Source organism: Octodon degus, unplaced genomic scaffold (genome assembly GCF_000260255.1).
Source record: "Octodon degus isolate 3935 unplaced genomic scaffold, OctDeg1.0 scaffold00229, whole genome shotgun sequence".
Lineage (NCBI taxonomy): Eukaryota > Metazoa > Chordata > Mammalia > Rodentia > Octodontidae > Octodon > Octodon degus.
The window spans coordinates 186,848-212,835 of record NW_004524805.1 but is presented as its reverse complement, the minus strand read 5'-3'; the positions used below and the strand labels follow the sequence as shown (position 1 = coordinate 212,835).

The following is a 25,988-nucleotide window of genomic DNA, read 5'->3' as shown; positions in this document are numbered from 1 at the left end:
TCTCTCTCTCTCTCTCTCTCTCTCAAATAAATAAATAAAATTTAAAAAAAAAAGAAATATTAAAAAAAAAAGAAACTTTACATGAGAAATACAGAGTATAAATAAAGAGCAAAATAAAAACTACCTCACAGGAAACAGGGAGAATGATCTTATGCAACAGGGAAGGGGACCAAGAGACAGAAGTGGGGGGATGAAGTCAGGGGAAGGGATTGGAAATGGAGGTAAGATGTGTTACACACATGTATGAGCTCCCCAGGATGAATGTAATCATTATGGGCTGCAAATGGGTACTAATAAAAACAAAAAAGAACCCACTGCTTCCTTCTTTCATGCCAAGGATGTAAGCTCCAATGTCTACCTTGATGGAACAGATTTTGAATGGGCTCAGTGGTCCAAAGGTGTCTGTTTTCCCTCTGGCTTCACACACAAACCACATAAAGTTGGACATTTTATAAAGGAACAGGACCACATAAATCTCAGGTGCCCCAAACAATATCCCATGAACTGGAACACAGCACCCAGCCCCATATTTGCTTATTCAGGCCAGAAAAGAAGACCTCAAAATGTGTCTGACTTGTTGAAAGATGAGAATCAAGGTTTAGGTTAAAGGGGAAGAAAGCTGTTGGAGATGGTCCCAACCCTCATTCTGGGGCTGACTTGGCTGTAGTAATAAAACACAAACATACAATCAAGTAGAATGTTCTTTTTGCCAAGTCAGATATGAGGTTGTTCAACTGTCAAATCTGACCCATTGAATAGTGACAAGGAAATGAAACTCTATAAAGCTGTACTTGCTGGAATACTGAAAATTATTCTCAACTTTTTAGAATCTAGTTGGCATTGTGCCTCAGGCAACCTGAGATTGAAAATTTTCCAGACCCCTCTAAAACACATCATGGTAAAATTCTCAGTAATCAGATAAGGTGACAAAGTATGTTTTCTGCTCATAATGAATGGAAATTACATTCGAAATATCTAATAATTAGAATGAGTGCCAGGCATTAACACTATGGCTATGTAAGTGCTATGTTTAGTTGGCCATGTCCAAGAGCCCCATGGGCCAGAGGGTTGACTGAGGACAGGGACCTTTTTATTCAAATATCTCAGGACAAGGTAAGTCTGCTAGGCCAACAGACTGGAGTGGGGGGGCATCCAGGTACTTAGCATCTAGATGATTCTTAGACATCCGTCATTTAAAAATTATGCTATACATAAGGAATGTTGGGTGTACACCTATAACCCCAACACTTGAGAGGAGCCCAGCCCGAGTTTAAACCCAGCCTGGACTGTATTGTGAGTTGAAGACCAGAATGAACTACATAGTGAGAACCTGTCTCAACACAGAGGTAAAAGAAAAATTTTCTCAAATTTTTCAATCTATAATTTAAGAATCATTTTGTGCTCCTCAATTTCTTTTTACTGATTAGTTTGTGGGATTTAGGTGTAAAGTCTGCCTTACTACAGCACTATGTTCAGAGTGAACAACCAAAATTATAGTTATGGTATTTTTTTCACTCAGTAAAATTTCCTTCTACCTCCTATACCCTTTCTCCATTTCTGTTGCTTTCATTATTTGTCACTGGAATACTGAGAGAGTACTAGGTCCCTTTTGCATCATAAATATCACAATAAGACTGGGCGTGGTGATGCAGGCCTGTAATCCCAGCATTTGGGAGGCTGTAAATAGGAGGATCACTATAAGTCCGATCTATGCAGTAAGACCCTGTTCACCCTGTACAACCTGTCCTAAATACAAAAAAAAAAAAATCACAATAATAGCTACCATTAATATTACTTATATTACTTAATATCATTATCATCCTAAGAAATGAGCCTCAAAGTATGATAAATGTCTTATATTAACTGTTTTATTTGTTTTCCTTAATAACTCTATGAGGCAGGTGTAGGAACTATTCTCATCTCAGCAGTGAGGAAATTAGGACTGTGATGGTTTGTCTCTGGATGTCCCCCCAAAGCCTCATGCAGTCATGGGGTGGGCTTCTAGAGTTTAGGATGGATTTGTGGTCCAATGCTGGGGTTATGGGTGTGAGTGCTGCACCCACCTGGGGGCGGGCAGCCTACATACAATATAAGGGAGGGAACAAGGTTTGCTCTGTCCAACTGCTTCTCCAGTTGCTTTGCTACTATGAACTGTTGCCCTCTGCCATGTGCCACTCTGGCTTGGAGCCAGCTGAGTATGGACAGAAGCTACCACAAACTGCAAGCTAAATAAACCTTTCCTTCCTTAACTTTGGTTGTCAGGTATTTCATCTCAACAAGGAGAGAAAAGTCACCAAGACAAGGACCCATAGGGATAAAGACCTGTCCAAGGCCACTGAGTTTGGTGGTGGAGCCAGGATTGCAACTGTGTCAGTCCTTAACCCTGTGTACAAGTACGACTTCATACAGAATTTTATACCTGGCATGGTGTATGAAAGCAAACAGATCCAAGAGCTCTCAGGTCAGGAGCAGCATAAAGCACCGTGACACAGAAGATGAGAAGAGGGGCTGGGGAGATGGCTCAGTAAAATAAGCACTTGCCTGGCAAGCACAAGGGCCTGAGTTCAATCCCTGGTTCCGCAAAAAAAAAAAAAAAAAAAAGACAAGAAGACAGTTCTTCTGGCCCGACTGCAGCACCTCCCTGAACTCTCATGGCTTCATTTGATATCTTCAATCATAGCACATGAAGATATTTGTACTCTGCAATGCACTTTCAAAGCATATACTTACCTGCTTCAGGAGCTGGGTGTTCCCCCTTTCCTCGATGGCTCTTGGACTCAAAAGTAAAATTTTCCTCATATCTGTTCCTCCCTGAGGAACTACTATCTGGAAAACAAAGGGAACATGTATTGAAGACACATCGGAAACTTCAAGAAATAAAATTGGAAATACAGCCTTCTCTTTTAAAGACTGACTTAGAGAAAGGACTTACGTGATTTATTTTTCAAATAAATACAGGCCTACATTTGATACTAAAACACTGGCTGGCTGATGTGACCAGTTTGATGAAGCAGAGTATGTGCTAGATAAAGCCACTGGACAGAGAAAGGAAAGCTCATAGTACCAGACTACCTTCTCTACTTCTGAAAGAAGGAAGAACATCATCTGGGAAAGTCAAAGGAAGTCTCTAGACATCAGTCCTGGGAAGTGGAAGTAGTCAAGAAAGGGCTTCCTCTGAAAAATTAAGAATGAGCACACATAAAACATGGAGACCTGTCATGGCACCTTCTCACCACAACCCTGCTGATTAGGTATTAATAGCTCAGATTCTCCTGCTAGGCATAGGCTTAGATTTCTGCCCAGCTTCATATAAGGAGCTAAGAGGGTCACAGGGCAGAGGTTCAGTGAGGTATATCTGGCTGCCTGCTGATGGAAACCAGAATTTCTGGTTTAATAATACATTATTTAACTCTTCTATCAGTTAGTGTTATGGTTTGTGTCTAGTTGTCCTACCCAAAGCCTCATGTAGTTATGGGGTGGGGACTTCTAGAGTTTGAGATTAATTCATGATCAAGGGTGGGATTATGGGTTTTAGTACTGCTGGGATTATGGGTGTGAGTACTACACCCAGTGTGGGGCATATAGCCTGAATGCAACCTAAGGCAGACTTCCTTTTTGTGGTCATTGTTGCTGTTAGTCCTCCCTTTTGCTCTTGCTCTTTGCCACCATCATGAAAACTTGCTCTCTCCCACTTCACCTTGGAGTCAGCTGACTATGGACTGAAACCTCTAGTAACTGTGAGCTAAATAAACCTTTCCTTCCCTAATTTTGAGTGGTGGTATTTGTCCCAGCAATGTGAGAAGAGTAACTGAGACAGTTATATAGCATTGAGGTAAAATATCAAGGAAAATAAAATCTTAGAATTTTGACTCTAAGGTTCTGAAGAGCCAATGGTGTACCTTTCTGTCACTTCCCATCCAGTAATTTATAGCATCTGTGTGCTGATTCCACTGACAGTATGATACCTCATAAATTGGTAGAGTCACTCTTAGGTTGTACTGTAATTTCAAGTCAATTTTTGAGTATTATAATTGCTTCATCAGAATAAATTAAACATGATCTTCATACACATGAAGAATATTAGTGAAAATAATGTGATTTTTAAAGCTTCTTATGTGGCATCAACAGAAATATTCATAACTTCTGCCATTAAAAATAAAGGTAGTTTGGGGGCCGGGGAGATGGCTCAGTGGAAAAAGCGCTTCCCTGGCAAGCGCAAGGACCTGAGTTCAATCCCCAGTTCTGCCAAAATAAATAAATAAATAAATAAATAAATAAAACAAAATTAAAGGTGATATGTAAAATCCCCCACATGATCTGCATAGTAACTATGCACATAAAGCTAGCAGCCCTGACTACAGGTTGGAAATCAAACTATTCAGTTACCTAAGATCCACTGTGTAGCACTTCTTTTCCATCCTGTCTTATTGCCATGTTAGTTGTAAAACAAGCTCTACACATTCTCCTTTACCTCTCTCTACAATAACAAATTTGAAAGTGAGAAGATCACATGGTCAGCAATTTTAAAAAATAACGATCCAGGACTGTATAAAATGCCAAAATTTTCTAAGTCACAATTTTTATTTTGAGGAATAACTGGCTTGTCTTTCTGCTGACAGAAAAACATAAAATAACTGCATTCACAGTGTCTCCCCTCTGCTTCTTCCAAATAAAGATGTGATGTGGTCATCTTAATTTTGAAGAGAAATCCAACAGTGGAATCATCGTTGTTCTTTCTCTATTTTTGTTAGACTTACAGCTTTCTTGCCCTGTATTCTAGTAAATACCATTGAACTTTTTTTTTTTTTTTGGCTCAGAATGCCCTCAGGGGTGGTTTGGCTGGCTGGAGAGTTGTGGGGATCGAACTACAGCAACCTGAGGCTGACAGCTTTGTGGAAGCAGCCACTTAAACAACTGAGCTAAGGCCAGGCCCCGAACTTTTTTTTTTTTTAATGTGTGTGTGTGTGTGTGTGTGTGTGTGGCCAGCTCAGCCCACCAGGGTTGAACTTTGAAGATGCTAGTAAAAATTCATATAGTGCAAGCACACAATCCTCATAGTCACCCAATACAGTGAAAAAATACTGTCTTCTTAAAGGTGAGGACATGTAGTGTAGAGAAGTTAACTGCCTCACAGCCAGTAACTAGGGGTGACGGAACTCAAGCCCAGAGCTGATCCAAAGCAACTCTCCTAGTGCTTTCCTGCTCTCCATGTCACACCTAACAATACAAGTTTTTATTCCCAGAACTTGCAGACAATACTGTAAGTATTTACTCATATTTCAAGATGATTACAAATTTGTTTCCTTTGGAAAGCTTGGCCCAATGCTTTGTTAAGAAAAATAAATCAACTATACTTGGAATGGGAACCTACCCTTGGAAGTGGGGGTTGTTTTAAAAATTGCACAAATCTTCAGTTGTCAAAATTAGACAACTTTTCTTAAGTGTCTTCTTCCTCTGGGAGAGGAAACAGTGAATCAGGAATCAGCAAAGATCACACACTAAGAGAACAAACAGGCTCAGGGGACTTCAGGAGGCACAAATGCCATGGACTTTACAATTTTCCGCACACATCACTTTCTCTTTTAGGGTTTCAAATATGAATTTCTATTTTTTACATTCTATAAAGAAATTCACTGCAATTTCCCAGATTTCATGATTCGCTTTTCCTAGACTTCCCATATGGAATGCCACAGACAGAGAGTGCTTTCCTCCCACACATACAAGCTTCAGGCCTAAGCTGGGGGTAAAATCAGAACAAAACAATTATCTCTCCTTCTTTGCAAATGATTCTTTTTGAAAGGAAGCTTCTAGAAGAGTTCACATCTTAGGACATTATTTTTCTTCTCTTCTAGATGACCTAAGTATTTTATTTATTTATTTATTTATTTATTTATTTATTTTTTGCGGAACCGGGGATTGAACTCAGGCCCTTGCGCTTGCCAGGGAAGCGTTTATTCCACTGAGCCATCTCCTTGGCCCCTCCTAAGTATTATATTTACCTAACACATTTACTGAGGGAGTTGGTAGCTGGGCTGAATTGTTTAAATTTCCCATTCGGTCACCACAGAACACGTTCTGGAAGAAGGTAGAAGGGCCAGCTGAGAAAAGGCCTGCCTCACAGAATGTTCTCTGACTTCGTTTGACCACCTGGCATCTGTTTTTCAGTGCTAGACCACTCTGCATGTCTGCCACGTAGGCAAGAGGGGGCAGAGCGGTTCAGGATTACTGTAGGATGAGATCCTTGCTGGTCGGATGCTCTGGCCTGCATGTCTGTGTACACTGAAAATAGGCCTGTGTAGGCCTTGTAACCATGAAAGTGCTCATGATGTCTCTATGTTCATTCCTTATTTAGGAGTAGTAAGCTTTAGAAAACCTCTAAAACTTGTTTAAAGCTTATTAAAAAGTATTCTAAAATTCATTTTGCTAGTATCTTTTCTCTAATGGTGAAGGCAGAATAATATAAATATTAGTTGATTAATATTGCCTAAAGAATGTGTGGGGGGTTGTTTTTAAGACAAGGTCTCACTATGTAGTTCTGGCTGGCCTTGTGCTCACTTCTGTAGCCCCCCAGGCTGGTCTCGAACACACAGAGATCTTCCTGGCTCAACCTCTCAAGTGCTAGGATTACAGATGTGCACCAACGCACCCGCTTCAGGGCTGAGACCGCACAGCACGTGGGGCCAGGGATGGAACTTGGTCAGCCGGTCGTTGTGCTTGCCAGGTAGGTGCTCATGTCTCTGAGCAATCTCTCCAGCCCCTAGAATAATGTTTTGGGTTTTTAAAATTTTTTTTATTTTTTGACATCAGTTATAGAATAATGTTTTAATATTACCAGGATCCTGGGAATAGTCAACTAATTTCTTAATAAACTGAGCCATGTCATTTTGTTGAAAAGTAAGTGGATCTTTGTGAAGATCGGAAACAAGAAATAAAAAACAGACAAAAAAAAGAGACAAGGCAACCACCCCCCGCCCCCCCAAAAAAAATCCAAACCAAACCAAAAAACAAAACAAACCCTGTAGCTTTAGGACACAAAAATTACTCAAGCTCTTTTTTCTCTTTCAGGAAACTCATTCAAAAAATTCCTAAAGGTCTCAAAAAGCCTGAAATTGGGCTCTAGACCTGTCCTTTTTTTTTTTTTTTTTTAAACAAACCTGTAAATGTTGCTTCCTCCAGCCTCAAAAAAACATTATTAGAAGGCAGTATGTCTCAACCTCAAACACATGTACACGGCTCGCATCCTTCCAGGTGAGTAACTGGCAGAAATACTCATCCTAAATCACTCCTCTTGAATATACCCTAAGATCTCATAAATATGCCCTGCTCCACGGAGCCCCTCTCTCTTTTGTGCCCACACACTATTTCTTTGAATGTGCACTTTTGAATTTCTGCTTAATAAAACCCTGCACCTCACTGACTAGTCCTGAAAATTCTTTTTCCACGATGAGAGTCAGCAAGGCTCCAAACATTCCATGTTTAAGGTGGGGTAAGTTCCTTGTCTCAGCTTCAGGAACTTCTCAGACCCAGGCAGTGAAACCTGAAGTTTATCAACATGGGGCCAGAGGTTACAAAGCAGAATTTACTACACAAACCATATACAGCTTTCAAACTTAAGAAACTATGTAGCCTATATTGTGAAACCTTTACCCTGAAACCCTGCAGACCTATTCCAAGAGCATTTCTCTAAGTGCCCCAGAAAAATGGGTATGCTTACAGACACTGCTGATTGCAGATGGTAAAATGACATTTTCCAAAGTAAGTAGGACAGTGAAAGAGGATCTACTCTCCTCAAAATAATTTTATGGAAGTAACCACTGAAAATTCTCCTTCGTGATAAGGAAACGTTCTTACACTTCATCTTGTAGTCTGGTTGATTCCTGGCACCACGTAGGTGGGAGGCAAGCTTTACAGCTGTGCTGTCTATCACACTTCAATAAATCTAAGCTACTTTCCTAGAACTGTGAAATTACAGTTTCCAAATGGTTCCTCCAGAAGAAAAGAAATAATGTGAAGAAAAGATGAAATATGAAAAATCCAGGGCGTGCAAAGAAATTCTAAGTCTTTGGCCTGCAGTATAGCTCAGTGATAGAGGGGTTGCTAGTATGTGTGAGGCCTTGAGTTTGAGTCCAGAATAAAAAATATCCTTGAATAAACTACTATAACAACACAAAGATAAAAGTTACTCACTCTAGTTACTTCTGGAGATAAGAGAAGCAATGAGAGTTACAATATTTAGCCAAAAATGCATGAAGAACTCCAGTCCTCTGTACAGAAAGCACATATTCTCCTAGGTTTGTACTTCATTTCTTTAAAGAATTTGGCTTGACCTGCTTAGTCAGACATGCATTCCGAGTTCCCAGAGACACATCCCATGTGAATGTGAACACATCACTCTTTTTCTAGCCTTGGTGGGGCTGGAAACCAGATTTCTTTCCTCTGGCTGGCTGGATACAAGAGGACAGCCTTGTTAATGAGTGACTTGGACCACAGAGAGAACAGGCCCACAGCTGCAACCACATCCAACAACAATCCAGCCTTTGTGTCTTAGGTGGCCAGCGAACTCGGCCACATTGGAGCTCTGTGTTCTTCCAGCCTGGGGCTCAGAGTGTCCTGGGTGTTTATTTGTGTCACCAAATGTTTATATGTGGTCTTTATCTTATCTCTAGTAATGTGCTTGGAAAAAATCCACAAGAGTGGAATAAATGGATCAAGGCATCCATAGTTTAAGGGTTCAGTGACTACTTTATTGAAGACAGTGATAGTTTATTTCCACTAGAAGTATATGAGACTTGTTTCTTCCTACCCCTAGAAGCATTACTATAATTTTTCACATTTTTCAACGTGACTGACAGATGAGAAACTGCATTCCTTACTTTTTGTACATTATTAGCATTGATCTTAACGCCTCACATGTCTATGGGGAGCCAGGTCTTATTTCTCCTTATCATGGGGCTTTGGGGGAAGGAGGCAGTAGAACTTCACTTGTCCATATCCATTGGATTAGTTGATGATGCTTTTAAAGCTCAGACAAATGTCATAAACAAGAATGTACTTTTAAATCTATTTCTATTATGCCAGGTTTTTAACACACAAGAAATTGCAGGCCAGGGACATTAGGGTTGGGAGACAGCTGCTATCTGATGTCTTGTGTCTAGATGTCCCCCAAAGCCTCATGTAGTCATAGGTGGGGCTTTTTCGGAGGTGGCTGGATCTAGAGTATGTGGTTAATTCATAGTGCGATGCTAGGCTTAAGGGAGCTAGAATTAAGACTAGATGATTACTAAGTCACTTTACTGATTGGATTGGCACTAGCCTAATCCTGATAATTGGATACCATAGAAAGGACAGAAATAAGCTGGTCTGTCCCTCGTCACTTTTCTTACCTTCTGCTTGTCACAAACTATTCTTCTCCGAGCCATCCAATTGTGGACTGAAACCCATACAAACTGTGAGCTAAAGAAACCTTATCCCTTTTCACTTTGGGTGTTAGACATTTTGTCTTGACAGAAAAAGTAACCACGACAGTCTAAACAGAAACAAGAAGGGCTCTTTTTAGCATTTTCAAAGCTCTGTTTCTTTCTTCCCATCATCCTCATCTCTGGATTTAAAAATTGTATTTTTGATGAATATTTGCTAACACATGACAGTACTCCTCTCAGTGAACAAAATGAAAGTTTTATAAAAACATTATTATCCTGGTCTAATTAAAAATGAAATATATGGGGCCAGGGAGATGGCTCAGTAGGATAAGTGCTTCACTGGCAAACGCAAGGATCTGAGTTCAATCCCCAGTTCCACCCAAAAAAAAAAGAAAAGAAAAAAAAAGAAATATATGTGTACACATACAAATATGTGTGTGTATGTGTGTGTGTGTGGTGTGTGTGTGTGTGTGTGTGTGTGTACAAATAAAAGTAACCAGAAGAAAATGTGAGAAAAATATTAGTGAAGAGATTTGTCAACAGCAAAAGAAACTACAAAAACTACATAAACATCTGGAAATTAAATCATACCTTCCGAAACACCAATCAATGGGTCACAGGTGAAATTAAAGAAGACATTAAACAGTATCTACCACAACTGAAAATGCCTATACAACATAATGGAACTACAGGACTCAATGAAAGCACACTTTTAAAAAAAATAACAAATCAAACCTAAAGCTGGTACAGGAGAGGACATTATAAAGATAAGTATAGAAAATAATGCAATTGAGACTAAGAATCAATGAATTGAAGAGTTGTAGTTCTTTAAAAGATTAAGTAGGGGGCTGGTGAGATGGCTCAGTGGTCTAGAGCACCTACTTAGAACAAGCTAAGCTAAGCAAAACACAGGGACTGCGGTTCAATCCCCAGCACCACATGCCAGCCAGGCCCGCCCCCTGGTGGGCTGAGCTGGCCACACACACACTAAAATAAACAAACAAATAAATAAATATTTAAAAAAAATTTTAAAAAACAAAATAAAAGATTAAGTAAAATAAACAAACCCTTAGCCAACCTTATCAAAAAGAGGAAAGAAATGACTGAAATTCATGTAATTAGGAATAAAAATGGTGAAATCACAATGGATCCTGTGAATATCCAGAAGATCATCAATACCTACTCTGAGAATCTGTACTCCAATAAGATGGAGAACACAGAAGAAGTGAACGGATTCCTGGATGCATATGAATTACCAAAGCTGAATTGAGAAGATATAAAAATACTAAATAAACCAGTATCAGTCAATAAAATTGAAAATACAATTAAAAACTTAACCAACAAAGAAAAGCCCAGGTCCTGATGGATTCACTGCTGAATTCTATAAGAAATTAAGACAAGATTTAATACCACTACTTCTCAAACTCTAATGAAAATGAAAAAGAAGTAATATTCCCAAACTCATTCCTGGAAACAACAAGTAGTACTCTGATAACAAAACTTGTGAAAGACCCAACGAAAAGGACAACTATAGGCTAGTCTCGCTAATGAATATAGACACAAAAATGCTCAATAAGATACTGGCAAACAGGAAACAGCAAATCAAGATTATATACACCATGATCAAGTAGAATTCATCTCAGGAACACAGGGATGACTCAACATATGCAAATCAATAAATGTAATACACCATACCAAGAGAGACAAAGACAAAAACTACAAGACCATCTCAATAGACCCACAAAAGGCATTTGATAGAGTCCAACACCCATTCAGGATAAAACTCCTATAGAAAATTGGAATAGATGGCCTTTATCTCAATCTGATAGAAGCCATTTGTGACAAAACAACAGTCAATAGCATACAAAATGGTCAAAAACTGAAGGCTTTCACTCTAAAATCATGAATAAGACAAGGATGTTCACTATCATGTATCTTATTAATATAGTTTTGGAAACATTAGCCAGAGCTTGGGTGAGACAAAGGAATAAGGATAGAAAAGGAAAAAGTTAAATTATTGTTATTTGCAGATATATTCTACATAGAAGACCCCCCAAACTTCACCAAAAGGCTGAATACAAAGTCAACACTCAATTTATTTTATTTTATTTTATTTTATTTTATTTTATTTTATTTTATTTTATTTTATTTTATTTTATTTTATTTTATTTTTCAGAAGCGGGGATTGAACTCAGGCCCTTGTGCTTGCCAGGCAAGCATTTACTCTACTGAGCCATCTCCCCAGCCCAACACTCAAAAATCAATAGTATTCCTATACACAAACACACACGGAGACAAACTAAGGAACCAATACCTTTCACAATAGCATTCCCAAAAGTGAAATACTTAGGAATCAATCAACAAAGGAAATAAAAGATCTATACATTGAAGATTAAAGTACTCTGAAAAAGAAGATTGAAGAGGATATGAGAAAATGGGAAGATACCCCTTGCTCATTGGTAGGAAGAATCAACAGTTAAAATGGTCCTAGTCCCAAAATTGTTATTCAGATTTAATGCAATCCTGATCAAAATACATTAGCATACCTCAAAAAACTAGAGAAAACATTCGTAAAATTCATTTGGAACCAGAAGAGACCTAGAAGAACAAAAACAATCCTAGCAAGAAAGATAATGCAGGGGTCATCACAATCCCTTACTTAAAAATCATACTACAAAGCTACTGTGTTATAAATAGCATGGTACTGGCAAACAAAACGAAATAAAACAAAACAGACCTGAGGATCAATGGACCAGATTACTTCTATCCAGATACAACTCCAAACACACTTGGCCACCTCATCTTTGACAAAGGGGCCACTAATGTTCACTGGAAGAAAGATAGCTTCTTTAATAAATGGTGCTGGAAAAACTGGCTTTTCACATGCCAGTGAAGGTTAAAACTAGACTCATGTCTCTCACCATGCACTAAACTAAAATTGAAATGGATTAAATCTAAACATTAAAACAGAACCACTGGGGCTGGTGAGATGGCTCAGTGGTCTAAAGCACCTACTTAGAACAAGCTTAGCAAAGCACAGGGACCACGGTTCAATCCCCCAGCACCACATGCCAGCCAGCCCCGCCCCATGGTGGGCTGAGCTGGCCACACACACACACATACACACACACACATAAATGAATAAAATTTAAAAAAAAATTAAAAAAAAAAAACAACCACTGAATCAAGAATAGGTAGAACTCTTGAAGACATAGGTGCAGTGAAAGATTTTATGAACAAACCCCCATCGCAAGGGAAATAATACAAAGAATCAACAACTGGGATTTCATCCTATTAAAAAGCTTTTATACAGCAAAATAAATTATAAACAGGGGCTGGGGAAATGGCTCAGCGGTCTAAGCACCTGCCTGGCAGGCACAAGGACCTGGTTTGATTTCTCGTACTGCATACCACGCTGGCCCTGGAACCCCAGCAGCGCTATGCCAGCCACTGAAACCAGGCATGGTGGCGCATGCTTGTAATCCCAGTTCTGGGGAAGCTGAGACAGGAAGACCACTACGAGTCTGAGCTGTGTAGCAAGACCCTGTACCCCCTCAAAAAAGAAACAAACTTAAAAAAAAAAAAAGCAATTATGAACAGAATGAAAAGACAACACACGGAGTGGGAAAAACATTTAGCCAGCTTTCCCTCAGAGAAAGACCTAATATCTAGAACATATAAAGAACTGAAAAAATAACCCAAACACCCCCAAATTTAAGGACCCAATCCAAAAGTTGCATCTGAGATGAATATACACTTCTCAGAGGAAGAAATACAAATGGGAAGTACATATATTAAAAAAGTCAATGTCACTGGTAATTAGAGAAATTCAAATTAAAACAAAACTGAGATTCTATTTCACCCCAGAAAGAAGGACTATCATCAAGAAGTCGACCAATAATAAATGCTGGCATGGACATGGGGAAAGAGGAACCCTCCTCCACTGTTGGTGGGAATGTAGACTGGTATAGCCACTATGGAAATAAGTGGAGATACCTCAAAAAAATTAAGATTAGAGGTACCATTTGACCCAGCTATTCACCTTCTGGGTATCGTCTTGGAAAAATTTAAAAGCAGCATACCATAGTGATATATGCTAACTCTTGTTTATAGCAGCACAGTTTATCATAGCTAAATCTTGGAAACCACCCAAATGCCCATCCACACGGGAATGGGTAATATATATGTGTGGTAAGGGGTAATGGAGCAAGACCTGAGCATGGGGCTCAATAAGACCTCAGAGGGGGTTGGGTTGAGATGCCTTGTTGACAGATAAGAAAACCAGGGGCCTAAGTTGAGAAGTTAAGGCCAGACTGGCCTCCATTCTACTTTCAGTTAATTTGTTCAGATGAGCTCATGTGGTCCTTTATATCTCTTAGATGTAGCAGGAACTCATCCATCATGGCTACTGAGAACATGGTTCTCTACAACTCTTCTCACCTCTAGCCTTTCAGGTAAATGCACATGGTGTCCCTAGACAGTTACTTTAGGTAGCAGTTGTCTTCCTCCTACAAATCTGTACTGAGAAAATTAAGAAACCGAGACTTGTGTGAAGTGACTTATCTTCCCAGTAGGTGGCAGTACTAGCAAGCCACAGAGTGAAGGTGCTTATGAGTGAAGGTCCCTCATACAAATTGCCCCTTTGCAGCCATCTTTGTATAGATTATTTAAAATGTATTAAGTACACAAAAATGTTTGGAAGGAAATATATCAAAGTATTTAAAGTAGTTTTCAATAAATGGTAAGTCGTTTTCATTTTTTTACATCTCCTATACTTTGTACAATCCGAGTTCTTTTTTTTTTTTTTTTAGACAGATCTTACTGGGTAGAGCTCAGGCTGGCCTTGAACTTGTGTCAATCCTCCTGTTTCAGCATTCTAAGTAGTCAGATTACAGGTGCATATCACACCTGTATCAGTCAACAAAGGTTTCAAATAAAAAAGTCACTCTGATAATAAATTGCAGTGGTCCCTCACTTATCACAGAGGTTGCATTCCAGACACCCCACAATAAGTGAAAACAAGTGAAGTAGCAACATTATATTTATTTTCAATATATATATATCTATAGATATCTATATACACTTTTTAGAAACCCTTCCCATACTCTTATAAATCTTTCCCACACTTTTAAAAGCACTTCTAATGTTCTTAACCATTACAAGTTCTAAACTTGTAAACCTATGTAATTTTAACAACATATGTATACTGTACAATAATGGAAAATCCAGTGATATAGCGAAAAATCCAAATTTGATAAATAATTTAGATTAATATTTTTTGGCCCCAGTGTACCATGATGGCCCCACCCTCAGGGGCGTGCTGAGACAGTGACTGAGACTGGGCATGGTGGTGCATGCCTGTAATCCCAGCACTTGGGAGGCTGAAAATAGGAGGATCACTAAGAGTCCGATCTGAGTAGTGAGACCCTGTAGACCCTGTTTGAAAACCTGTGAAGCAGTGACTACGAATGTTGAGCTGCAAAATAGCAAGAGACTACAGTATTTATTATAATTTGTATGTATTTAGTAAAGGGTCTCACTACGTAGACTGGACTCTCAGTGATCCTTCTGTTTTCAGCCTCCAAAGCGCTGGTATTACAGGCGTGTGCCACCACGCTCAGTCTCAGTCACTGTCTCAGCTCAGAGCTGGCAAGGGACTACCGTATTTCAATAAAGCATATACAGAGTTTTTGGTACTGAAATGTCATTAGCAAGATCACATAGAACTGTGATAATCTGCATTTTGGTCTCCAAGGCCATATCATCAGGTCACATGTGTATATAAGATTTAAAATGATGCAGCCCTGTAATACTCTAGTAATGTGATTTTAAAATCTTATTTACCTTATTAAAAACAGAAAAACACAAAATTACAGATTTCAACTGGAAGCCTAGCACTAAATTATTAGTATCTGAAACCATTTCACAATGATGTATATACTTCTTTATGTTCACTCTTGCAGGCTGAAGAGGACTGACATAAATATGTCGGGGTTATGCTGCTTTAGCTCCAAATAATCTAAAGTTTAACACTCAGGGAATTAATTTCCTTAACTAAATAATGAAACTTTCTAACTCTTATCTACAAAGTAATGTAGCAGCCAGATCTCTGTGTCTAAGGGATCTTCACCCAATCTTAGATTGAAAATACTCAGATAAAAATTGTGTTTTGAGCTAGAAATGTAACTCAGTGACAGAGAGAGGAGGCCTAGAATTCAATCCTCAGCACACACTCAAAAAAAGTGTGTCGGAAAATACATGGACTTCTTGTGTGTCATTAATCCTTACATGAGGTAGTAAAACAACTTGCTTCATATATACAAGTAATCTAGAGATAAAGTACACAGGAGGATAGACATAGGTTATATGCAAATATTAAGCCACTCCATATGTGGCACTTGAACATCCATAGATTTTGGAATCTCAGCATCCTAGAACCAATTCCCTGTTAATGAATCAACTTAAATTTTGAGCCATGTTTACCAAAAATGAAGCTCATCATGTGAACCTGCCAGAAGCCCTTACCTGGCATCACAGGACTGATTTGACTCTTTGGTCCCCTCAGGACAGAGTGGTTCCTCTTTTCTGTGCTTGGTAAGGTAGCCGGCAGGCTGGGGGCTGTGGTTTTCTGGGACTTTTCCATCTGCAAGTCTTCCCCAGTGTCTGCAAGGAGTCCTGCAGTGCCTGGTGCAGCAGAACTAACTGCTGTGTGAGTCACCAGCTTGCGGTCAAGGCCCACTGAAGCATGGAAGAGCTCAGTTAGTTGTGTGGTCTCTTTTCTGAACTTCAACTAAAATTATGTATTTGCTATTGATTTAAAATCACTGATAACTATGATGGGGGAAAGGGAAAAGGAAGGGAAAAGGAAAAATATTTATACGCAAGGTAGTTACAATAATTATACAGCTAGTTTCTCTTAGTTCATTGAAAAGGAAGGTTGAGCTAATACTATTTGGACAATATTTCATGCCTGTATCTTATACTCTAAGTAACTACTATGAAGATAACAATATGCAACATATTAATTATTGTTACACTTGTACTAGCCTTTTTTTTTTTTTTTTTTTTTTGTACCGGGGACTGAACTCAGGACCTTGTACTTGCCAGGCAGGTGCTTATGCCAGTGAGCTATATCCCCAGCCCTACTAACCTGTTTTGAAACTGTTTTATTTTTGTTTTTCTCTTTAAAATAAATAAATAAATGAATAAATAAATAAATAAATAAATAAAAAGCACTTACATTTAGGACAAATAACTGACCCATCCAAGACATGTCAAAACCTCATAAAAATTCTTCTTTCCAGTATTTAAGTGGGCCTTGGATTCTCTTGTCTTCCATACTGGCTTTCCAAATAATACACAAGAAGAAATGGACAGAGACAAAACCTACACCTTGTATTTTGAGATTGGTTGCCTTTCTTCAAAATGGGTACTTGTAGTGACCTTCTGCAGCTCTTCATTCTTGCAGGGCACTTCTATGTATACAATACTGCCAAGACCTCTGACTTAGCTACACTTTTGTTTCATAAATGTTCTTTAAGGCATCAGAACAAAATGTCAGTTCACTGCATTGTTGTTGTTTTTTTTTAAAATCATGTTATTGAAGCATTTTTAGGATAGGAAGAAATCTTTGGAAAATAGAAAAAAATACGCATACCAAAAATTTGACTTTGCAACTCAGACCAGAGAGTCATGGTGAATGCCTATTTAAGGCATAGCTTTTGCACATGAAGTTATACTCAAAACCGGGCAAAGAAAGAACAGTGGGGTCCCATGTTGTTCTGAGAACACAGACATTCCTCCTCCATCCCCACCAGTCCCCTCCTTGATAGTGTGAAAGGCAGAGTCACTCACAATTTTGACAGAAATCTTCATCCGACCCATCAGGACACTGTCGCACTCCATCACACGTCAGGGTGATGTCAATGCAGCAGCCGTCGTCGCAGAAGAAGTGGTAGCGTGAGCAAATGTTTACACATCCTGTTTTCAGACAAGGGTCAAGTCATAGGGGTACAGGAAAAGTTAAGACTCAACTCTACCCAGACGCAGAGTGGCTGGCGAATGAGAAAAACCTCACCAAGCTTGAGGCACTGGTTCTGGAAAGATTAGAGGCTCTCCTTGACCTCCTGACTGAATTTTCCTCAACCTCAGTGTGGTGAAGTGAGCACTGTACATATAGAGGCACAAGTTCGGGTCACTGGCACGACAATACAGATGAAAGGTATCCAGCTAGAATGAGGCCACAAACAGTCCCAGTTTTACAGGGAAAGTCTGGATGGATTACACACGCAGTTCTCTCAGGAAATGTGAGAGGAGCAAACTATGTTATTCTAGCAAGGCTGGAGGCTGGCCCGACCTACACAACCAAGTGAAATCGTGACACATTTTATTGAGACACAGCTAAACTAGTGGAAAAGGAGTTTACCTGGGTGTTGACTTGAAGATATCTTGATCCAGGAGAAAAAGAGGGTAAAGAAAAGACATGGCACAAGCTCCTGAGGAAGAAGGGGAAGCAAAAGGCCTGTAGCTAGGACTGAAATTCAGGCCACTGGGGGAGTCAGAAGAAAAGGACAGGGGTAGGTAGGGATGCAGCAGAGGCCTCTTTTCTTGGAACAGAATGGGAGCCCAGCATTCTCCTCTCTGGCTTAGGTTTAATTTTATATGAATGAGTTGCATTTCTGGTACCCTTCCCCCAAAAAATTATATGAAAAGGGTATGCCTTAAATGTCAACTCATCAGGGGCTAGGGAGATGGCTCGGTGGAATAAGCGCTTCCCTGGCAAGTGCAAGGGCATGAGTTCAATCCCCGGTTCCGCAAAAAAAAAAAAAAAGTCAACTCATCATGAGGCTTGAATGAATATTTGTCATGTTTCTTAAATCCATGACATGAAGATCCTAAACAGCTGAAGGTTTTACTTATTTTTTGATATTTTTAGAAATAAAACTATTTATTATGGACCTATTTCTGGATTAACAGTCTCCAAACTTTTTTTTTTTTTTTTTTTTGAGACAAGATCTCTCTATGTAATCCAGGCTAGAACTCACTTATGTAGTCTACGCTGACCTCGAACTCACAGCAATTCTCCTGTCTCAGCCTCCTAAATGTTGAGTTTATAGGCCTGCACCACCACGCCTGGCTTCCAAAATTTTGACAACACATCATGATCAATAGTACATTACTGAATATGCATCTCAAATTTATTTATAAATACTGTATATTTTATCAAATATGCTGAAAATTTTAAGAAGATTCAGAATGAATAAAAATATAGGTTTTAGTATCTTCTTTGCTGCCCTGAAAATCACTGGGGGGTCCTATTTGGAGATCACAAGCCTAGATTCTATTGCAAGTGCTTTCCGGATTGCTATGTGAATGCATATTTTTTTCAAACACATAAAAAAGTATTAAGGGCTGGCCAGACAGCTCAGCGGACTAAAGTGCCTGCTTAGGCGGAGCGCAGCAGCCAGGATTTGATCCCTGGCATGCTGTGTTGGCCCCGCCCCTGGGGCATGCTGAGACTGTGACTGAGACTGGGCGTGGTGGCGTGCGCCTGTAATGCCAGTGCTTGGGAGGCTGAAAAACAGGAAGAATCACTATGAGTCAGATCCACATAGTGAGACCCTGTACACTCTGTACTAAATACAAAAAAAAAGTATTAAAATATTGTTATTCTATGATAATGGGTATATCTTGCTTGTTTACGCTGGCCGAGGCCACTCTTGGAACTGGCTTAGTAATTATAAAATCAATATACGTAATTGAGGAGGCAGAAATTCCTCTGTTCTTGCTGCTGTTTTTCACTGTTTATATATGGTGTTTCATCTACTTTAATCCATAGCATATTTTCCCAATATAACCAGTAAGTGATTTTAAGTAACAGTTGTAGTAGTATTGCACTAATTCTTTTTATTTATTTATTTATTTATTTGTGTGTGTGTGTGTGTGTGTGGCCAGCTCAGCCCACCAGGGGGCGGGGCTGGCTGGCATGTGGTGCTGGGGGATTGAACCACGGTCCCTGTGCTTTACTAAGCTTGTTCTAAGTAGGTGCTTTAGACCACTGAGCCATCTCACCAGCCCCTGCACTAATTCTTTATTTCCTGTATAAAGTTTTTTTCTTTTTTCCTGTATTTTAGGGAAGGGTCTACAGGGTGTTCAGGGTCTCACTACTAGATCAGACTCATAGTGATCCTCCTGTTTAATCTTCCAAGAGCTGGGATTACAGGCGCGCACCACCACGCCCAGTCTCAATTGCCATCTCAGTGCGCCCCAGGGGCAGGGCCAACACAGCAGGCCAAGGTATCAAACGCCCAGCCCCTGCACCTGCTTGCAGGTGCTTTAATCCGCTGAGCTATTTGGCCAGTCCTCCTGTACAAAGTTATATTCATAAGGCTGATACCAGAGCGGCCTTTCAGTAAGTGATTCACCTTGTTGTTGGCCACTTTAAATGCATTTTATCACCACCTTGGAGAAAGGCCAGAAATTGACAATGGGCAGTTTACCTAGAAAGCTGGCCTAGTCCATCACCAGCAAATGGTTTGCTGCTGAGGGCTCAGCCATCTGTTCATGTTTACACAGGCTCTTCCTTCCTCATAGCTACCAACACTGGAAAAAACAACTGTCTTCTAATTTCTCTGCGGATGCCAGGCTTTCTGCATCCTTTTCCCAAGGTGAGTCCCTCACTCCAACCTGTACAAGTGAGCTAAGCATCCCTAGTGCTCTGTTCCCAGTGGTCACAGTTCACACCCAGCCACCAAGGTACCTAGATGATGGTTCTCTTTGCAGTTGCAGTCCATCACTAGAGCTGCTCACATCCAGACTGGGGAGATGAGCTCACCACCCCCCGTATCCCATGATGCTGGCTTATCCACGTGTGGTTACCTCTTCTTTCATCACAGGAAGCTTAAATCTGGCTGGTCAGGAAGTGGCCAGGCAACCAAAAAATTTTTTTTAAATTTTATTTATTTATTTTTAGGCGACCAAAATTTTAATGCTGCTTATGCAAATTATCACGGTTGCCAAGTTCTTAGGATTCTAACATCTCTAACTATGAATCATTTCCAATATGTATGCCTATTTTTTTTCATGGAAGACTAAATCCACTGTAGAAGTGTATCAGTCATTCCAATCTTGTATCCTTATTCTTCAAACTGCTAATTATGATCTGTATCCTGAGCAGTCAAGAATGTTAGAGACTTGCTGCAAGTTTGCTAGAGCTATGCCTTTTTGACACTAGACTCTTCAAGAGGATAGGACTGTATCTGCTGAGTTTACCGCTGTCTCAGTGCTTAGCACAGACCAAATTCAGGACACTCATGTGCACAGTTTCTCAGCAGTTCTACAAGTCAATCCTGTGGGCCTCTTCCTGCTGCAGTACCACTACATCTTTAGTCCTGACGAATTCCATATAATGGGTATTTTTAAAATTAAGCTAGTCTTACAAATGCAGATGTTTGGGAAAGTAATACAGATCAAAATAAATGGGTTTTATATTGTGCAGTAGAGCATGAGAAATCCTATTTTATATATTTAAAATTATATTAGTGTATGCCTCTGTGTGAAGTGTCTAAAAAGTTTTAAATGGTGTCTTCTAACTGGCCCATGTATTTTCCTTACAATTGACATGTTACTTAACTGTTGTCGTTTACTCCTTTTTTTCCTGTGTTTAATTGTTTGCCCTATTTAGTTGGTTGCTTCTGATCTCATTCGTGGAGTTCTGATCGTTTTGGTCCCTCTCTAGAGTATCTTTCAGTAACCAGTGTAGGGTTAGCTTTGTCATCATGAAATTCTTTAGCTATTCTTTGTCATGGAAGTATTTCACTTCTCCAACAAACTTGAAAGAGAGTTTTACAGGGTATAGTAGTCTGGGCTCGAATTTTATTCATAGAGGACTTGAAGTACTCTGCTCCATGCTCTTCTTGCCTTCATGGTTTGTGAAGAGAAGTCGGCCATAATTCTGATGGGTTTTCCTTTGAATGAGATCTGCTTCTTTTCTCTAGCGGCTTTCAGTATACTATTCTTGTGCTGGATTTCTGGGATCTTGACTATTATATGTCTCGGTGTGTTTTTAATCGAGTTGAGGTTACTTGGTGTTCTGTTTGCTTCACTTACCTGAATGTCAGATTGTTTTCTCATATTTGGGAAGTTTTCTGCTATTACTTCTGCCCATGTATTTTTTTAATGTCATTTGTATTGACTCCTTTTTTCTCATTGATACCTATTAGTCTCACATTGTTCATCTTTGCATCGTCTTGCAAGTGATGAATTATTTTTTCCTGCATCCTAGTTATTTTTAAGAGATCTTTTCTTACCTTTTTACTAGCTGCACCAGCATCTTCAAGCTCTGAAACTCTGTCTTCACTTTCACTCAAACGGTTTTGTAAGCTTGTGATGGAGATTTTAAGTTCCTTGATATCTCTTTGATGCTGCTTCACGCGATCTATTTCTTTCCTGTATTGCTCATTCAAGAAATCCATCATTTTTCTAATCTCTCTTTTTTTAATCAATGTCTTCCTTAGAAACAGTTATTAATTCTGTTATTAGAATTAGCTATTAGAAAGTTATTATTTTGCAGTAAAAGCAGAGTTTTTTTCAGATTGGGTTTCCTCCCTACGTTTCTGTATTTGATTCTTTACATCAGATGCTATGAGTTCAGAGAATTCCTGTTTTATTTCAGAAAATAATTCCACTCTGAGTTCCTCTATGACTTTCTGCTGTTGCTTACTTTTGACGCTATTAATTCATACATTTCAGCTGAGCTAGTGTCCTCTGCACTTGTTCTGGGTGGACACTGGGTTTCCTCCATATGTTTCTGCCATTGATTCTTTACTGCAGATGCTATTAATTCAGGGATTTCTTTTTTCAGTTCCAATCTGAGTTCCTCTATACCTTTCTGCAGCTGTTTCTTTATTTCAGAAGCTCTTGATTCACTGATTTCAGCTGTGTGATTCCCAATTTGTTCTGTGTTAGTGTCCTCTGCACTTGTTATGGGTGGGCTTGGGGTCTGAGATTGCATTTTGTTCCTTCTTGTTGTCATTTTGTATAGCAATGTCTTCTGAGCTTTGGTTTAGTTATAACCTTAGCACCTACTGAAATTTAGGTGCAGATCTACAATGTTTGAATTTATCCACCTGTGCCTGGCTGGGGTCTGGCGGCTGTGCTCAGCTCCTTCCTGCTGCTGCCCTTGGGAGTGAACCTGTTGTGCCCCTCTGGCAAGATGTTCTGCTCCTGGACTAGCTGGGTGGTTCTGTCCCCTACTCTCTCTGCAGGGACTGCAACTGCAGAGTTTCACCCCAGGCCTGTATGCCAGGCCTGAGCTGAGTCTGAAAGGGACAAGGTGGAGTAGTGGGGAGAGGAAGCTCTTCCACACACCGGGCCTGGGCTAGGGGTGGATCTGGGTGTCCCAAGAATGCGGCAGAAATTCTCACTCACTGGGCAGGAGTGGGGGGGACTGCGGTGTGGTGGAGGCGGTACCAAGGGGATGGAAGAGGGTCTTACCCACACTGCGCCTGGGCTTGGACCAGACAGGTCCTGCGGGCGCAGAGTAGCTGGAAGCTCTCCCACACACTCACCGGGCCTACACTATGGCTGGATCTGGGGGTCTTGAGAACGCAGCAGAAGTTATCACTCGGAGGGCGGGAGGGGTGGAACTGTGGAGTGGGGGGGCGTCCGAAGGGGGTGGAAAAGGGTCTCACCCACACTGTGCCTGGGCTTGGACCACACAGGTCCCGCTGGCTCAGGGTAGCCAGAAGCTCTCCCACACACTCACTGGGCCTGTGGCCCATGTATTTCCCATAATTTAATCTGTCTTAACCATACTCCTTAGCTATATTCTTTTTTTTCTTTCTTTTTTTTTTTTTTTTTTTTTGGGTGGAACTGGGGATTGAACTCAGGCCCTTGTGCTTGCCAGGGAAGCGCTTATTCCACTGAGCCATCTCCCTGGCCCCATTCTTAAAAATTTTGAACTGACTTCATATATCAACAAATTTATTGTACCCAAGAACTAAGTCTTCTATTCTGTAGTATGATTTTCATTTTTTTATTCTACTTTTTTTTTTTTTTTTTTTGCGGAACCGGGGATTGAACTGAGGCCCTTGCGCTTGCCAGGGAAGCACTTATTCTACTGAGCCATCTCCCCAGCCCTTATTCTACTTTTTTAATTAACAAATAATAATAGTACATATTTATGGGGTACAAAGCAATGTCTTAATATACGCATCCATTGTGGAATGACTAAATCAAGTCAATCAACATAGCCATCACCTCAAGTATGAACCATATTTTATGGCAAAAACATTTAAAATCTCCTCCTAATAATTCTGCAACATATAATATATTATTATTAACTATAGTCATCACGCTATGCAGTCACTACTAGAACTCATTCCTTCTTGGAGGGAAACACTGGCCAAGGTCTCTCCGCTGCCGCAGCTTCCAGTACCCACTGCTCCACTCTACTTCTAGGAGCTGGGCTGTACTCTGTAGCTGTACTTATTGAGCGTACATGTCAAAAAGTCCTCCATCTTTAAACAAAATCCTCTCCTGGAAGAGTCAGAAGGCACCTTTAGTGAAGGTGAGAGAGAAGGATTTACAGAGCCCAGTAGGTCACATGGTCTATTGTCCCTTCCTGTGAGCATTCCTTTCACCTCAATCTGTGGTGTTATAGTATCCTAAAATATAATGGAGCCTGTTTTCATTATTATATTAAAAAAAAAACTTTCACTCAACCATCTAAATAAATAAATAGAATTAAAACAAATTTTAGAAAGCAAGAGCCGTGGAATAATGAGGATATAAAACAGCAGACACCTCCCTTCCAGTAGCAGCCGGAGTGCTGGCTGCGGTGAATGCAAGGGCAGGGCTTTCCACTCACCTCCTGGCAGGTAGGGCCTGGGATGTACTGTCACCGACACATTGTCTGAGCTTCTCTGACCCGCAGTGTCCGTCACAGTCAGCTGCAAGGTGTACGTTCCTTCCTGCAGGTGGGACAGCTTCAGGGTTCCTGGCTGAGGCACCTGACACACAAATGGGATAGCTCATGTGTAGGGAGGCGATCTGAGCAGAGTCCCACAGTCCACAGGACTGGCGCGGGGCCACCACCCGCCTCCACCCCAGGCCCGGGGCTGCTCAGGACTCCATCCCGCACTGTTTGGGTCCCATCACACACACCAGTTCTGATATTATCCAAGCTGGCAGCATCCCTAACTGACCATCCTTTCACTTGGACTTAGCAGCCACTGTTCCCAAGCTGCTCCTCCTCTCCGTGCTCCACACTCAGTATCAAGCCCCTTCCCCCTCTGCAGGTGGCCTCATCTACTTCAGTGAGAAACCAGGATCACAGTGATAGATGCATGACTCGCCTCCTCTTGAGCACAGCCCTTACCCATGGCCACCTCCTTCTTGACCCCTGTAGGGGACGGACTGTTCCTGCTGAGCTCTGGGCCAGTCTCTCTCAGTCCTTGACTTTCCTTCTGTGACTTTAGACTCCTGACCCATCAATCAATTTCTCTTTCAAGTGGTTCTGCTATTGCTATGGTCAAGTTTCTCTCACCCCCCGAAATCACATAACATAAAACAAAAGCAACTAAAAATTTCCCTAAGTTCCAGGGCTCTCCCTGGCCACAGTGTTTCCTTCCCATCCTGATGTGGCTCCTGAGAGGGCCACTGTGCAGCACAGGCTGCTTCCTGTGCTCATTTTGCATGTGTCTCCACCACTAGTCCCAATTTCCCAGAGCCTGTACTCTGTGCAGTGTGTGTACCAAAGCTCAGCACTTCTGTGTGAGACTAAACTCTGCCGAAGTGGGGTTTGCCAGGAAGCCTCCTGCCCAGCACTGGTGCTGGAAGGACAGAGGGAAGGGGCCAACCTCTTCCTCTGAGCTGTGCACCCTACTACCTCGCCAGGCCCCTCTTCTCCAGTACAGGAAACATGGATCTAGATGCAGATCCTGCCAGATGCCTTCAGTGTCCAGAATTCACTCACATTTACATCTATGCAGATCAAAAGTTAAGTCTGATAGAACTTTGATTTTGGACTTCCAGCACCCAGAACTGTGGGAAATAAATTCGTTTAAAAGCCACCCACTAATGGCATTTTGTTATAACAGCACAAGAAGACTATGATAATCATGTAATTAAAACATTTTAAACATTTGGTGAATGTTAATCAGCCCACTGATTGGTGAATTCCAAATATCTCTAAATATCTCTGTTCACTTTCCTAAATGAAATACTCTGTATCGTGTTCCTAAATGTCATATTTTACATTCTGATTTTAGATTTAAATGTACTATATCTAATAATCATGAAACTCATAGTTATCTAACAAGCTGCCTAAAAATACATGTCCTCTTGCATTTAAGAATGTATTACAGAGCAATGTTCAGTTAAGCGTATATATAACTTTAAAAACGTAATGTACAGGGCTGGTGAGATGGCTCAGTGGTCTAAAGCACCTACTTAGAACAAGCTAAGCTCAGCAAAGCACAGGGACCACGGTTCAATCCCCAGCACCACATGCCAGCCAGCCCCGCCCCCTGGTGGGCTGAGCTGGCCACACACAGACATTAAATAAAT

The 25,988-nt window shown here is 40.5% G+C and overlaps 1 protein-coding gene across 1 annotated transcript in view; it reads right to left on the bottom strand.

The window, feature by feature from the left end:
• Window positions 1-25,988, bottom strand: part of Lrp11 (LDL receptor related protein 11) — a gene marked incomplete at its 5' end in the record, with an annotated part of 56,362 nt that overhangs the window by 12,555 nt on the left and 17,819 nt on the right. The window contains 4 exons of the mRNA XM_012517904.2: window positions 2,731-2,826; window positions 15,945-16,157; window positions 17,274-17,399; window positions 24,289-24,430. Coding sequence (XP_012373358.1) covers window positions 2,731-2,826; window positions 15,945-16,157; window positions 17,274-17,399; window positions 24,289-24,430 — 577 coding nt within the window. The remainder of the gene's footprint in view (window positions 1-2,730; window positions 2,827-15,944; window positions 16,158-17,273; window positions 17,400-24,288; window positions 24,431-25,988) is intronic.